The sequence below is a fragment of the Harpegnathos saltator genome, unplaced genomic scaffold (genome assembly GCF_003227715.2).
Source record: "Harpegnathos saltator strain DR-91 unplaced genomic scaffold, Hsal_v8.6 scaffold83, whole genome shotgun sequence".
In the NCBI taxonomy this organism is placed as follows: domain Eukaryota; kingdom Metazoa; phylum Arthropoda; class Insecta; order Hymenoptera; family Formicidae; genus Harpegnathos; species Harpegnathos saltator.
The window spans coordinates 1,147,478-1,163,257 of NW_020230682.1; the positions used below are offsets into that span (position 1 = coordinate 1,147,478).

Sequence of the window (15,780 nt, forward strand, 5' to 3'; positions counted from 1 at the left end):
CGAGCACGCCAGTTACCTGCACGAGCTTCTAGATCGAAGATTAGAACTGAGAGAGAGAGAGAGAGAGAGAGAGAGAGAGAGAGGAACAATCAAACGAGATAGATCAATAAGCAAAATCATCGACTCTCCCCCGTTTCTATTCCATCGGCGCCCTGCTGTCCTCTCCCGTTTCGACTGGCCGTTTAGTAGGTCATCGAAAAGGAAGTAGTTCGAGGGTGTCGGTGGGGGTGTAAACGCCCGCGCACAATATTATATACACAATCGCATGCGCGCACTTTGGCCGGCCGGCTGGTGACGATCAATAGACGCGCCGCGCCGCCGCTCAGTCGCGTCGCAGGCGGGCGAGCGATCAGTAGTGAACGGGTTCGCGAGTGGTGAGGTGTTGCGCGCGTGTGTGTGTGCGGGGTGTGCAGCGCGCGTAAATAGAGAGGGCGAGATAGTGAACCCCTTCTCCTCCTCTTCCTGCCTGCCTGCCTGCCTGCCACCTGCCTACCTGCCTGCCTGCCTACCTGCCTGCCTGCCTACCTGCCTGCTTGCCTGCCTGCCTATCTACCTGCTTGCACTTCCTCCACCTCGACCGGCGTTACGGGAGCGAGGAAAAGAAAAACACAACACAGACTCTCGTCGCCTCAGCATGCAACCTCCACCGAGAAAAGTAAGCAACCCCGAGTTTCCCCGAGGGTGGAAAATCCCGTAGAGTTCAGTCTCCTGTACCATTGGCACGCGAAAATCGTCCTTACGACTTGAGGACCAATTTCATGCCGTCGAAGTGCACTGTAAAAAAAAGGAAAAATCATGTCATGTATGTCCGTCGTCGTGATTGCAAATGTAAGGACTATTTTCACGGGAAGATGATTAATCTCTCCGGAAATTGTCGGTTATACTTGTACACATAGATGCATATACGCACACACACACATACACACACACACACACATACATGTATCGTTGATTTAATTTGTTCGTTTTTGTGTGTACGATCGCAAGGGGAACTTCGCGAAATTCCTGAAGAATGTGCATACAGAACAAGCGGCAAAGTTGCAGGCAAAAAACCAGCATGAGTGCGATCTCCTGGAGGATATACGGTGAGTCTCACTCGTTGCAAGGGAATTAGACGTTAATCTTAGCCACGCGAATATTTCGCCACACACAGCAGATTTCGAGAACGCGACCCGTCCTAATGAAACTTTTAGAAATTGATCTTACGGCTCGCGCTCGATAATTAATAGCCCCACGGCTATAAAATGTTCTCTTAATAATTGGCAGAATTTCGCGCTACGGTAGCTGGCTTTAATAAATCACCCTTATAGATTGGTTAAAGCTTAAAGATCGCTTTTGCGCGCTATGAGCCGAAAGAGATTATTCTTACGACCTGAGAGCCATTTTCGCGTGCCATGCGAGAAAATTGCTCTCGGCGCTTAGTAATGATTTTTACGCGATAACGCGAGTATAATAATCTCACGGAAATGGACGCGGGAGTGATATACGAGCTTGCGATACGAGAGAGAAATAATGATGTGGGCTGATGGGAATTGACCGAATTTTCGATCCGTCCCGACGACGCAGCAACCCTGTGTCGAGTATGTACAACTATTTCATCAACATACACGAGTCCTGGCAATTACGCTGCACGTTGATTCTTGCCTCGCATCGGAATCGAAGATTGCCACCCACGCGTCCTGTGCGCCGAGACGCACGCCGCGAGTAGTCCCTCGATTAATTCAATCGACGAGTCCATCACTTTAATTGATCCGCATTATTATTCCTCTTCTCCGTCCGAAAAGTTGTTTCGACACCTAGAAAGAGATGAAGAGCGAATGAGAGGAGTAAAGTAAATAAAATAAACGGACGTTTCCGTTTCTTTTCAGCAATTTCACAATAAAAAAGTCCGCTATTGAGAAATCCTATTCCGAGGTAAGCAATTTCCGTCTCAGTTCAGTCGTAGTGGCGCAGCGATTAATGGCTTTAACATATTTTTCATATGGATACTTATGATAATATATTACGATTATTAAATGTAATTGTGATAATTAATTAATATCTCATAAAATTATAATAATTATAATTAACTAATTAATAATGCATCCTTATTCTCTACGATACACCGACGTAATGTTGTAACGATCAATTATGAGAAATTATTATCGAATGATTACTTTAAAAATTTTATCAGTAATTATCGATGTCGATGATGACGACGTATAATCGATGACGATGATGTCGCTTTTCAGGCGCTGCTGAAAATATCGTCCGCGTACTTAAACAAAAAGATACCCAACATCCCAGACCTTAAAGTCGATGGAGCCGAAGAGAAATGGTAATTGCGAAACATACACGTGCGAAAGAATCGAGAGGAGACAATGAGATACGCGATAGAAACTGTCCTACGGAAATGCGAGCGAGAAACGAGCATTGAGACCGGTATGAAAAATATGTCGCGGATCGAAACACGATGTCTGCCGCGGGGAGTCGAATTGTCGCAGCTTCCGTTTCTCTCGCGTTGGCGCCGCGAGAGAGCGAAGATAAACTTCGCGCGCCGCCCGTCCGCGTTTCGTAAGGAACGCTCTCGGCTCTCATCTTACAAAGTAATCGCGTACCGGTTTCAATGGCTTGTCATCGATCGAGGAAGTTTGCCAAGCACCGGCGAGACAAATGGCGAACGGTTGCAGGAACATGTGGAACGTATGGCGAACAGTGCTCGAGGAAAACGAGAAACTGGCACGCGCGCGCCTCGCCGCCGTCGAGGTCTTCCAGCAGCAGATCGCTGACGACGCCAAGAGCCTCAAGATGCACAAGCTGCAAATCTCCAAGAAGGTATCATTCACCCTCGCGGATTGTCCCTGCGTTAGAAACAATAGAAACGATATTGAGAAAAAGCTCGGACATTTTTGCGACTTGTACGCGCGACATAATCCGATTTCCAGGCAATCGACCAATTACTGATAGTACAAAAGGAGCTGCAGACCTGCGTGCAGGACGTGGACAAGACGAAGAAGTTGTACTTTGATGAGGAACACAGCGCGCACGATGTGCGCGACAAGGCGAAGGACATCGAGGAGAAGTACGTAGTCTCGTAGAGTTTCCACTTCCGACGCCTCTAGAAGTCGTAATGGCGCTTCTTAACAGACGTTACACCTTCGTTTTCCCCGGAACACTTGCCCGCGAAATTGCCTGCAAATTAGCAACACAAACGTTTCGTCGAGTTCATCAGTTTTCAATGTTGACGCATTTGAGGTCGATGCAATAACACATCGCGGTCTGCCAACGCTTGATGAAGGAAATTGAGAAATGATGCATCGAGATTCGCGGAATTATCGGCCATTATACCGGAGATTATCGAAATCGTCTCGCAAATGGCTGCTCGTCAGCGTCATAGAATCCCTCTCTCTTTTTTTTCGAAGATCGATCGCGACCAATTTGAAGTTTCTTTTTTTACGCACCGTATACATATCGTCTGCGGCTATACGTACCAGCTATGTAATTGCGAGCGCAAAATAATTCATGTGCGATCGATCCTTGCAGATTGAAGAAGAAGAAAGGCTCCTTCTTCCAGTCGATAACGTCGCTGCAGAAGAACAGCGCCAAGGTAGTCGCCAAGCTCGCGAGAATCCCTTCGTGTCTCCCGCGACCGGACTATTCAGTTCAGAAAGATCATTCGTTGTTTCTTTCTTCGTTCAGGTGAGCTCGAAGCGAGATGCCCTGGAGGAGAAGTCCACCGGAGCGCGCAACGATTACCTACTCAGCCTGGCCGCCGCGAACGCCCACCAGAACCGCTACTTTGTGGTCGACCTTCAGAGCACCATGCAGGTAAGGTATCCGATATTAGCCGATAAGTAGACATAATGCGATATGAGGGAAGCAATGAACTACGCGCGGCGCGTAAATCCTGAATAATACGAGCGAGAAGGGAGGTTTTATCCGTCCATCAATTGCTTCATCTAACGCCGCCGTCGTCTCTTTCCGTCTGCAGTATCTAGAACAGGGAGTTTACGACAAGGTGGCGGAGTATCTGACTCTGATGGGTCGCACGGAACTGCTCACGTGCGTCGCCACGCAGAACAGCTTCGGCAAAATACGCGACCAAGCGCAGCAGGTACGTTTCCCTCTCCCCCCTGCTCTCGGGAAGCTTCACAGAGAAAAGAATCATTTGCCAAGATTATCGATTAACATGTCGCGCAATTTCACACACTCGCCAAACGTTGGACGTTGCTTGCGTTGCAGCTCACTAGGGAGTACAATATCCAGTGTTGTTGTTTGTACTATCCGGTCTTGAAGCAGCACATCCAGTATGAATTCGAGGCGTGCGACCACGACCCGATGGACAGGTACGCGAATCGTCCGCATCGCTCGGTCTATTTATATCTATTTCTATTTGCGATTATGTGTCTTCAATTTACATCAGTCTCTCTCTAGTTGGATTCCTTCCTATTTACGTTGCGAGAGACTCTCGAGACGAATATGGAACGTTGCTCGATGAGAAAGAATTCTGAAAAAAAAGAAAGAAAGAAAAAACACTCGCGTTTTCTTACTGAGCCCTTTCTATAAAATTCATAGGATAACCGCCGATCACGCGGCGGCGAACGCTCTCGGCAAGGAGGCACGTCGCTGGTCGACGAGGATCGCCCGTGAGGTCAGCACCGTTCGCGAGAACAACCGGAAACTGCAGACGATGCTGCAGCTTAAGGAGGCCGGCCAAAAGGTAAACGTGCTTCAGGGTGTCCTGGACAAATGATTCATTCATTTACTTGAATGTCTATCGAAGATTAAAGCCATACATACCAAGAGAGAAAGGTCTGTGTGTTCTAAACTTGTCCCTTCATATTTTTTCGTCAGACTGATCCGAATGATCCTAATGGTCCAGACTTAGACACTAAGATCGACGAGCTGAAGCACGCCATTCGACGCGCCGAGGTGAGACCCTCGTGCACACATTCGATCGCGCGCGTGCGTCATATTGCATATTTATTACATATGTAATCTTTACCCGTTGCACATAGACTGCAAAGCTCAAAGCGGAGGCAAGGATAGAGTGTCTCCGGCACGGTGGAGGTTCGTAACATTTACTTTACACTACCGTATACCGATTGTGTCAGTTACTTGATAGCCTGTGTATGTATCCTTCTTACTTATCCTTCCCCCAGTGAACGTGGACGAGTTCCTGCAAGAGGCCGAAACGCTCAGCGTGCAGGATATGCCGCGCTCGGCCAGTTCCCTCTCTGTCAGGACAGACGCATCCGGTGCAGCGGTGAGTACATGATCTGTCCCGCGACGAGTATGAGACGAGACCTGTAAAAGGAAAAAGTACAATGTAAGATAAAAAATGAGAACTCCTTTCATTTTCAATATTAATCCCCACGCGTGAAATTCCTTCGCAGGAACATCCGTCCTCAGACTCTTTCTACGACAGCGACGGTGACGGCGGCAGCGACTTGACAACTGTGGAACGTCCCGGGAGCGGCAGAAACGCGCCGCAGCAAGAAGAGGAAGTTGCCGCCGAAGAGAGACAGAGGCACGACAGCGCCGAGGTTGATGGTACGTACAGGAGATTGTTCAATCTGTTCAAACGGGACGAGAGTCCAGATTCGGATTTACTACGTGAGGATTTTATTTTGTGCAAATTCCACCGAATCAGATGTGAGATTAGTTGCTTTTTCTTGGTAGCTTTGTTGGAGCAGGAAAAGCAACGAATAGAAGAGTTGACGGCAGGTTGGGACGATCCTACGGCGGTGGACTGGGACAACGAAGAGAAGGACGAGCAAGAGACGCGCGAGACACCGGAAATGGTCTCCAGCCAACCCATCTACAAGTGCACCGCTCTCTACTCATACACAGTAAGCTATCGAACGAAACGCAGAAAGTAGAATGCAGCGTCCTATTTCGTTATCCGGCCTTATTACTTTGTGTCGTTACCATCGCCATTATTCGACCTCACCAGGCGCAGAATCCAGACGAGCTGTCGATTGTGGAGAGCGAGCAGCTGGACGTGGTCGGGGAGGGCGACGGCGACGGTTGGCTAAAGGCGCGCAACTACCGGGGCGAGGAAGGTTTCGTGCCGCAGAATTATTTGGACGTAGAGCGGGAGCCGGAAGGGCCAGCTTCCGGCGGCCTCTCTTCACAAGGCCCGGTGGGTCTGGTCCAGCAAATCTCCTTCTCGTCCGTCGACTACACCATCGATGATCACGACGCCGTCGATCCTGACGCGAACCTGCACGACGCCGTCGCTCCTGACACCATTGTACAAAATCACATCGGAGGTACGGCTGTGGAACTTGAAAGCATCAGTGAAAGCAAAGCGCGACTGTAAAATACGATTCACTAGGCATTACGCTCCGTGTACTTTTATATACTTTTGTATCGATTTTGTATCGATGTGAATCTGGGCCGTTGCCAGAGGTGGAGCAGTACTGCATCGCACTATACGACTACGACGCGACTTGCGACGAGGAGCTGAGCTTCCTCGAGGGCGACATCGTCCGGGTGTTGCGCAAGGAGCCTCACGAAGTGGACGACGGCTGGTGGGAGGGAGAACTACGGGACGAGCGAGGCCTCTTCCCGTCTCTCATCGTGGAACCCTGCGGGCCCGACGGTTCCCCTCTGACCCCGCAGGTGAGGGAGATCAACTCTGTAACTTTTCACCTTGGTGTACAATGTGAAGTGTAAATTTTGTTAGAAATGATGATCTGAGCTATTAGCAAATTTGATCGCACGATAACGTCTATATTCATCAGGACGACGTAACGCCGCCAAGTTCTGCGCCTCCTGTCTTCACCCCGCCGGAAGTACCGGAGTTTTTATTGGCCGATGAGCTCGCTCAGTTGGATGGTAATTATACGACCAATTGGATGCAACATTTTGCACATGACAATATATTTTCACGGAAGTATCGTCTTCTGCCTTAAGAAAGAAGCGCCAAATTGACTCAATTATGTGACTATCTTTATGGTTTCATCTCCATCTTTGATATAAGTACAGTTCATGTGTCTTTCAGTGTCTTTTTGTAGGTATATTTTCAAGGTTGGTTTAGATTAGGATTACCTTAATCCTCTTATTTCTTCCTTTAACGTACACTCACGTGGTCACAGAATCGCTAGAAGAGAAGCCGGTGATGAACGGCGAAGGCGGTTTTGTAATAAACCTGTCCAAGGACCAAAAGGACCATTACGGCTCGCAGTTCGAGGACAAGCCCGAGGCGCCTGGTATATTAGGTGAGAAAATGGGGTATCGATTATTTAAGAATCTGCCCCTGAGAGGTAATGCTGTAATAGCAGGACACTTTGTGTGCGTACACATGTCGCTGTTCTAACGCGAGAGAAAGCTGAGATAAACCTTGATAATTCATAGAAGATAGCGCGTATTTTTTTCCAAACGATGCTACATAATTTTATTTGTCGCGAAGTTAGAACAGCGATGTAGCCAAAAGTAGTATAGGTACCATTTATTATTATTTACCCGCATATTTTAATCTGTGAAACACTATGGCTTGCTGCGCAGTCGTGGAGGTATCAGATGAGTCGGGCGATAAGGTAAATCGGCGTAGTACGAGCGACGGAGAGGACGTTTAACGCGTATCGAATAGGGCGGACTCCTCCACAATAATCGGGTGAATCGAATTCTCTCGTCAATCAGTCTCGTCTGCACAATGGTGGAGAATGTTTCTTTTCTTCCAAAGAGGAGTTTAGTGGAATCCGATGCGCGTTATACACCGCGTCTACATAAATTCGCTAACGAGGGAAACCCGGTTTCTCGTTCGCAGGCGGAAAAGTCCGAAGATTCCACGGCCGTTGAGGAATCCGACGCGAATCGCAAGGACGACTTCGAGCTGGGGGTAGCGCAGATCGTTATCACGGCGGCCACGCCGATGGAGGAGATCGAGCATTCATTTCCAGGTGCCGAGGAGGCCCCGGAAGACCAGGTGAAGTCTACCGAGAGCTCCGAGGGCGACCAAGAGGCTTCAAGCGTCGCTTCGGATCCCAATGAGAGCGAGTGCAAGGAAGAGGAGGAGGCCACCGTGATTTTGGATGAAAAGGATGGCGATGAGGGCGAGGAGAAGTCCACGATCGACGAGCTTCCAGCGGACTCCGCGCCGTTCCCGATCAGCAGTAGTTCCGGTAGCGAGGCGGACTCGACCGCTTCCGGTCCTAGCACGAACGAAAACTCCCAATCGCGTGGAACAGTGGTGGAGGTGACGGAGGAGGGCGAGGCGGGGGAGGAGGGGGAGGAGATGCCGGTAGGGGGAAAGATGCTGGTCGGTGGACGAGCCAGCATCCCTGATGAGCTGCAGCCGGACCAGCTGGAAAAACTACAGAGTCTGAAAGAGTCGAATGCCTAGGGTCCCAGCTGACCGGGCCGCGGCAGCGGGCCCGGCAGGCTCCTCGCCCTGCCCCAAGGCCACCCCGACCACTTCCGTCACCTGCTGAACTTCTGGCGCGCGCCTGACGTCCTCGCCAGGAAGGACTAAGGACTTGTCTAGAGACAAGGAAGGACTCCGAGACTGAGATGTGAGACACGAGCGGTGACAGAGATGAAGATGATCATTCTTGTGGCTGTCTCGTCTTCGGGATGTAGCTTTCTTAGCGTCCAATACAAGAATAATCGCGCTTACAACTGCCCCCTATCTGGAATAGGAAATGATGATAAGTCCGGAGGAAATGTGAATTAATTAGTGTCGAGGACGAGGATCGTCGAGTCTTAATTATTCTGAGGATAATCGAGAAGAGATCGATCAAAGCTATAGAGAAAAAGGGGTTGACGTGCTCCATCGTCGGATGGATTTCAACATTGCGATAATCTGTTGTCGAGTTGCGAAGCTATCTATTAGGTAGATCACCACGTTAATCTATTTATCTAGCACAATAACAATTGATTTCGATGAGAAGTAAGAAGATGAAGAGTATCCGAGGCCGGGACAGCCGCAATGGATGGATGATGCAATATATTCATGGTCACCGAGAGATTCTATGCAAGACTTTATATAATGTCGCACCGAAATCTTGAGGGTTCACAACGCGGCAGCGGTCCGATCTGATCTCCTCGAGTTTCCGAGAAGATCGATGTTAACTAAAATTTCCCAATTCCCAAGTCGAGCCTCTTGAATCTTTGAGGAACTGGTTCAGGCCACCGTCGCGCGTCATACCTTTCATTTCTATGTCGACCTATTAATATAAAAAATTAAACAAAAAAAAAACCTGAGAAGGCAGGATCACACTGACTGTGTCCTGTTGTTTGGGATAGCTGATCTCGGGTCGGTCGAAGCGGCCCATCTAGCGAATTTGACGATTGAGGAGGGGCAATATATGAATGCGATTAGAGAACGATGTACAGTGCGAATATATACGGGAGAAGAGGAGAATTGTCGATACCTATCGATATTAGAGGACTGTAAAGCGACGATGACGACGACACCCGCACGACGGTCGTCGGTGTACATTTCAAAGGAATTACACTGGTGTTGCATGTAAAAGGGCGAACGACCGTTTCTTTTGAAAACCACTCTCTCCTCGTGAATCCTATCTCGATCTAACAAACACAATGAACCTAATTATTCAAACTGCTTCAAATTGCTTGAAATTCTATAGTAAACATCAAGATGCACGACTCAAGTTTTACAGACTTTCACTAACAGATGGAAATAACAATGAGAAACTAAACCTATTCGTGCTTTCAAAGAATAAAAGTCCGCTTGACTTGAGTCCCATTGTTGAGTCGTATTGTTTGAAAATAAAGATACCTCTTTCGTTGAACTTTCCGTTATGTAGCGCTATATAAAAAATGAAAGAGTTATCTGACTCCGCCATTGAATCATATTTGGTTCATGGTTCATGGTTCAATAGATAGCTCTAAGCGGACCGATTCCGCTCCTACGCCAGTCATAATGAATAATGCTTGAAAAGAAAAGATTCGTTAGACCAGAGAGGAACGTGAGAGCGGCCAACACAGTGTTTTTGACGACAACGACTTTCCGCATTGGGAAAGAGCGCCCTCTGCATCCATTTTGAGAGGGGAACTACGATGCTACATCCACTTTCAGGTTTCGGCGGTAAAACTTGTATGTGGTGGCAGTCCGTGCTACATCCATTTTTAGGCGGTTTATGTCCGTGCTACGACCATAATAGCGTATTTGACAAGCACGGTCTCGCACATTGTTACGCATTTATAACATGAATTAACATGTTAACATGTGCAAAAAAAAAGAATTGACATTGTGTATGATTAATATCATGAAGATCATACGAAGTGTCCGGTAATTAGCTGCCAACCCGAAGTGTGAGGGTAGATTGGGTTAAGACGAACATAAAAGTCCCATACCATTTTGCGAGATTCGCAATAATTATCGAGTTATTAATGACAGAAATCTGAGGAATAAAAGCGCGCCGACATAGATGATTCGAAAAGCGTTGCAACTGCTCGGAGCAGCGATCATGAATCTTTTCCCTAGCGTGAACTAATAAAAAGTGAAAGACTTCTGTGAATCAGTGAAAAATGAACAATTTTATAGGAATTTGTGAAAATCGAAACATTTCACACCACAATTGAGTCGTTCAACATGGCAGTTCTGGATAATTATGTTATTTATATAATAAAAATGCTGTCATATATGTATTAAACAAGTTTTAGTTCGATGTAGTTTTTGGTGCAGCCGCGCCAAGATTTTTTGTATCAAATATTTTTTATTGCATTGTTATAATAATTAATTTGTTACAACAACAAGTAAAATAACCATATAACTCAGTGTTCTAATAAATAATGATAAATTTTACTTGTAAAAATTTATGTTATGGATATTTTTTGTAGCAGGTTTCCTTGAATATTTTGAATAATATAACTTTTAAAAAGATATTTTTTTTTAAATATTGGACACAATTAACAAACATGTTAAATTTTTATAACACGATGTAAATTTTATTTTTAAAAGTTTATGTACATATATATCTTACAAAATAAATAATTTGATAAGTTTTATTTATAAAAACTTATGTTATGTACATAATATTTAAAAATATATTTTTTTAAATACTGGATACAATTAACAAACGTGTTAAATTTTTATAATATGATATAATTTTTACTTTTAAAAGTTTATGTACATATATTATAAAAACTTATGTTATGTACATAATATATATCTTAAAGAAGAAAATAATTTGAATTTGAGATTTCTAAAAATATTGAGTTAAGTATACAATAATCATATATATATGTTAGGTTTCTCAGTTAGCGCTACTGTTCTAATATATCACTCCTTTTGTACAGTAGAAAAGTGTTGCAGAGTTTTTTATAGTTATAAGTTTTACTTGTAAAAATTTATGTATACATATATACAATAAAAAAAATAATTTGAGTTTGATACTTCTAAAAATAACACAAACGTGTTGCGTTTGTACTTGACGCCTTTTTTTACCTTTTTGTTTAAAAAGGTAAGTTTTATATAATATTAAATATATGTACGTTTCACATATAACGTGATTGACTTGGAGTACTCCGTGCCCACATGTGTTATTCATAGCAACGCATTCATACTTTCCCTGATCTGTTATATCGGATTCGATAATCTGCAAGGCACCTGAAACATAAAATATGATATTCTCGAACAGCGTTCCTCTCAGGATTTTCTTGTCCAAAGAAAGATCAATGATGCGATCGCAGATCTCGTGTATGTCATGTCAATAGAGACAATTTGAATTCGGCGTAATATGATTCTTGGAACAGACGTAAATAAGTATTGTGAAGTTTGAAGCGAGTCTCTCACAGGCATGCTTTGAAAACACGAGTTGTTTTCATTTTCAGCTAACGAACGACGCAGGCATCAACACTGATGCAAGGTGGGGCAAGGTGGGGGATAACCGTGCCTTCCCTATTGTTTGGTTTCGTACCCTTATATATGACTCCGTGATTGCGGAAAGGACATTGCGCCTCGGGCCGACGAACGACGCGCATACCGCGACGTAGAGTACGAGTGTCGGTCGGTAGTCGTATCGGTTAATACGCGTTTCTTTGTCCGAATCTTACTTGCGCGAGTGTTAGAGCTAGAGTCAATGTCGTCGCCAGTGCTACGATGGAGTATCCATGGGGATGCTGCGATGGAGTAATCAGAAGGAGGACGTCGGATCGAGAAGTCAGGATGGAGAGAAGACTTGGAGCGCGCCGAGAGACGTGGACAGCGATACATCATGTATGGTATTCGAGGTACCTCGAGTCATTATTATTACGCAGGATTTTTCTGATTTTAACGGACCTTACTCGAAGTAAGGACATACCCGAGTCGAAATTAGATCAGCATTCATAGTTTACCATCTGAAAAATGATAAAATAGCTTGAGATTTGATTATTCGTTAACCTAATTTCACGTAACATGAGTTCTACTTTTCTTTTCTCATAAAATATGAATGTCTATTCAAGCAAGGTTGCTGAGGCAAGCTAAGGTTTATGAATATAAATTTTTAATTATGTTCTCAATAAAAAGTTGCACATAATTTAGAAAACTATGAATAATGATCTTAGAATCTGATATAAATTTTACAAGTGTTGATTTTTATTCGTCTAATAATGCTCAGATTGCTGTTTTCGTTTAGAATCTGCTAGAATGTCCGTTTCTCATTCTTGTTTATCTTTCTTATTGTAACGAATCTGAATTAAAATTTCTATTAGTGAAACAGCATTATTAGACATAACCGTTGTCTTTGCCTTTGCAGCTTCAGCTCTTTTGAGAGCTACAATTCTCATCATTCTCATTAGAAAAAAGAAAAGAAAAAAAGAGAAGAAAAAAGGAAAAAAGAACTTTAAGAATGATGAGAATAAAAAGTGTTTTTCATCTCCCATTTCCTCTAATTCTTATATGATTATTTAATCCTTATATATTTATATTCCGAAGATGGATGGAAATGCACCAATCAGAACGCAGTATTTTCATCCAGCAGGTAATCCAGCACAAAAACAAGCACCGTGTGCCGCTGGCTTTACACTGCTCTACACAGCAAGTCTGAGTTGCAGCGTGTAAATCATATCAATGCTACCAATATTTCGAAATATTTTATATAACAGATGGTAACTGTTTTTATTCCTTTAGTACGAATATAATTTACAATAATAAATATATTTAATTAATGTGAATGTAATCTACAATATATATATTGTTATATGTATTTTTATATTATACTGATTTATACCGAGAAACATAATGGAACTTGTAATGAAAGTTGAAGATAAATATAAAAAAATAATTAGGACTTTTTTTATTTACATATCTTGTTTAAATAAATTTCTTCATATATCATCCTCTTTCTACTTCCTTTCAGAACTATTTGTATGTAAACAATGCAATAATGTAACTGCATTTTTTGCATTTCTGTAATTGCATAATGGATTTTTTTGAAAAATTCTTATTCCTTTAATTGTTTTAGAATTATTATATAGATCCATAAGATACTCATAAAAATAAGAATGACAAACCGTAATGCATTCTGGTGTTACACAAAGAAACTAAACTGCGTTCCAACAAATACTTTACACGGTGTAGCACAGTGTAATTTAGTGTGTCATAGCTGGAAAACGGCCGGTAGCTCCAGATAGTTCACAGAGGAAATTTAGAAACTAAAGACGATATCTCGAATCGTTTAGCTTAGACGTGAACTCTTACTTGTCGACACTCGAATTTGTTAGGTATGAGTTTTTATGTGAACGTCTAGATGGCGCAGGTAATCCGTTACCCGTCAACAGGAAAAAATGAAATAACTGAGTTAATAGTAAGCTGAGTAAATAAACAAGATAAGGAAGATAAGTTTCCGCATACGGAAACAATGTAACAAAATAATATCAATCTTCCACATTATAACAAACAATGAATTCGCACTTTTGAAAAGTTTAAAGATAGACTTTCCTGTAGCCTTGAAGTTACATAAGAAGAGAAGGAATGTTCTTTCTCTGCATAAATGAAAACCACAACTAAATTATAGGTGTTAAATTATAGGCTTATGACATTAAATCGCAATTGGGAGAAATTAACAATTAAACTAACAAGGATGTTGCGTATACAAAATATTTATTGTTTTCTCCATGTATTATCATAAATGTAATAAAATATTAGTAAAAAATAATTGATATTTTGCATGTTTAGTATCGGAATAATGACAAAAATGATTTCTATATCTTATACCATGTATTATCAGCGATACATGGTATAATTTTCTGAAGATTCTTCAAGCTTGCATTCTCAGTGCACCATCCAATCTAATGGTCTCACCATTTAACATTGGATTTTCTACGATATGCTGCACCAACATAGCATACTCATCAGCTTGCCCCAGTCTTTGAGGGAAAGGTATAGTTTTCGCTAGGAAAACTCGTACCTTCTCAGGTAACGCCCTCAATAAGGGCGTATCGAAGAGTCCTGGTGCAATCGTCACCACGCGAATTCCATCTTTCGCAAGGTCACGTGCAATCGGTAACGTCATACCTACTACCGCACCTTTCGATGCAGAATAAGAAGCTTGACCTATTTGGCCTTCAAATGCCGCCACGCTCGCTGTGTTAACAACTACGCCCCTCTGACCATCCTGATTTGGAGTGTTCTCAATCATCAATCCTACTGAGAGACGAATGACATTAAACGTGCCTATGGTGTTAACTTGGATGACCTTGGCAAAATCATCCAAATGGTGAGCAATCTTTTTGTTGCTGTTGTATGTTTTGTGCGCGATTGCGATACCCGCCGCATTCACCAATACGTTCAATTTGCCAAATTTCTGTTTTGTAAGCTCTAGAGTTGCCTGAACATCTGATTCAGACGTTACCTATTTTGGAAAAACAGAAAATATACAATACAGAGGATACCACTTTATTATGCTCTAGACTATTTTATTAGGGGAACATAAATATGAATGTAAATATGAAAGAGATGCAAGTAGTCATCACAAGAAAATGTAAAAAATGAAACAGTATACTTGAAGGTAATACAAAAGTAAATTTAAATAAGTTGACATCTACATAAAATATGTAGATTACAAAAAAATCAAGTAAAGAGAAAAATATATATATACTTATATATGTAAATTATCGTAGCATAGATAACTCATGAATTATATTTATGGGTTCAAAGTACATACATCCATAGGTGAGAACACTGCATTAATTCCTCCTAGTTCTTTGGCCACAGTTTCTCCCTTGGAAGTCGGTAAGTCAGCAATGACTACTTTGGCACCTTGCTGGACAAATCTGTGTACAGTGCCATGGCCCAAACCAGAAGCTCCACCAGTTACCAAAGCTACAACTCCCTGCAAAAACAAATTGAATATCCCAGTTACTTCATAATTTCTATATATTCAATCGTAGTATTCTAATAATGCTAAATTATATATAACTACAAAACGATATTCACATCAACAATCGCAACTGTATTAAATGTTGTAGAAATCAAGAAATAACCTAAAAAAAAATCTAAAGCCTCACGAGTTTATTTTTGCAAACGCTACAAGGTGATAATACAAACGACACACGAAACAATAGATCAAAGAATAATAATAAATGGCACCTTCAACATATTAAAAATAGAAATGCAACTTCGTTACAGCGCAAAGTAGCGTCCAACAAGTGACGATTGCCGAAGAGTTCGAATTAATCTGAAACAATTCGGGCGAACGATGGTTATTTCAAGACTGCCAAACGGACTTTGAAATGGCGTTACGACTTGCTTTAACGACGAGTCATCTTCTGCACACACGATAAATTGTTCAAATATGTATGTATATACAACGATAAAATGTAAATAAAAAAAAACTTTGTCATCGA

At 42.9% G+C, this 15,780-nt stretch overlaps 2 protein-coding genes across 3 annotated transcripts; one reads left to right on the forward strand and one right to left on the reverse strand.

The window, feature by feature from the left end:
• The first annotated feature begins 310 nt into the window (after positions 1-310).
• LOC105184128 (F-BAR and double SH3 domains protein 2) lies at positions 311-9,462 on the forward strand. 2 transcript variants are annotated; one of them, XM_011142686.3, is made up of 22 exons: positions 311-828; positions 988-1,085; positions 1,869-1,914; positions 2,232-2,317; positions 2,670-2,814; positions 2,925-3,061; positions 3,523-3,586; positions 3,679-3,807; positions 3,971-4,093; positions 4,222-4,325; positions 4,555-4,699; positions 4,834-4,911; positions 4,998-5,049; positions 5,142-5,245; positions 5,376-5,532; positions 5,662-5,831; positions 5,936-6,254; positions 6,392-6,606; positions 6,729-6,822; positions 7,083-7,205; positions 7,492-7,523; positions 7,754-9,462. In XM_011142686.3, exons 1-22 carry the CDS (start codon positions 796-798, stop codon positions 8,327-8,329), a joined length of 3,030 nt encoding a protein of 1,009 aa, XP_011140988.1. In that variant the 5' UTR covers positions 311-795; the 3' UTR covers positions 8,330-9,462. The 2 variants fall into 2 exon arrangements, with proteins under 2 accessions (XP_011140988.1, XP_011140989.1); XM_011142687.3 differs by having other exon boundaries at positions 312-655.
• A 4,588-nt stretch (positions 9,463-14,050) lies between these two features.
• Positions 14,051-15,755, reverse strand: scu (hydroxysteroid 17-beta dehydrogenase 10). The gene is made up of 3 exons (XM_011142685.3): positions 15,524-15,755; positions 15,099-15,266; positions 14,051-14,786 (listed from the first exon to the last, which is right to left on the reverse strand). Exons 1-3 carry the CDS (start codon positions 15,530-15,532, stop codon positions 14,193-14,195), a joined length of 771 nt encoding a protein of 256 aa, XP_011140987.1. The 5' UTR covers positions 15,533-15,755; the 3' UTR covers positions 14,051-14,192.
• Positions 15,756-15,780: the final 25 nt, after the last annotated feature.

Bases quoted from the DNA above. Each gene is read 5' to 3' on its own strand.
- LOC105184128 (XM_011142686.3), top strand. From the start codon at position 796: ATGTCATGTATGTCCGTCGTCGTGATTGCAAAT. The intron at 2,318-2,669 runs GTAATTGCGAAA...GAACGGTTGCAG, and splicing joins GATGGAGCCGAAGAGAAATG to GAACATGTGGAACGTATGGC. The intron at 6,607-6,728 runs GTGAGGGAGATC...TATATTCATCAG, and splicing joins GTTCCCCTCTGACCCCGCAG to GACGACGTAACGCCGCCAAG.
- scu (XM_011142685.3), bottom strand. The intron at 14,787-15,098 runs GTATGTACTTTG...TTTCCAAAATAG, and splicing joins CAGTGTTCTCACCTATGGAT to GTAACGTCTGAATCAGATGT.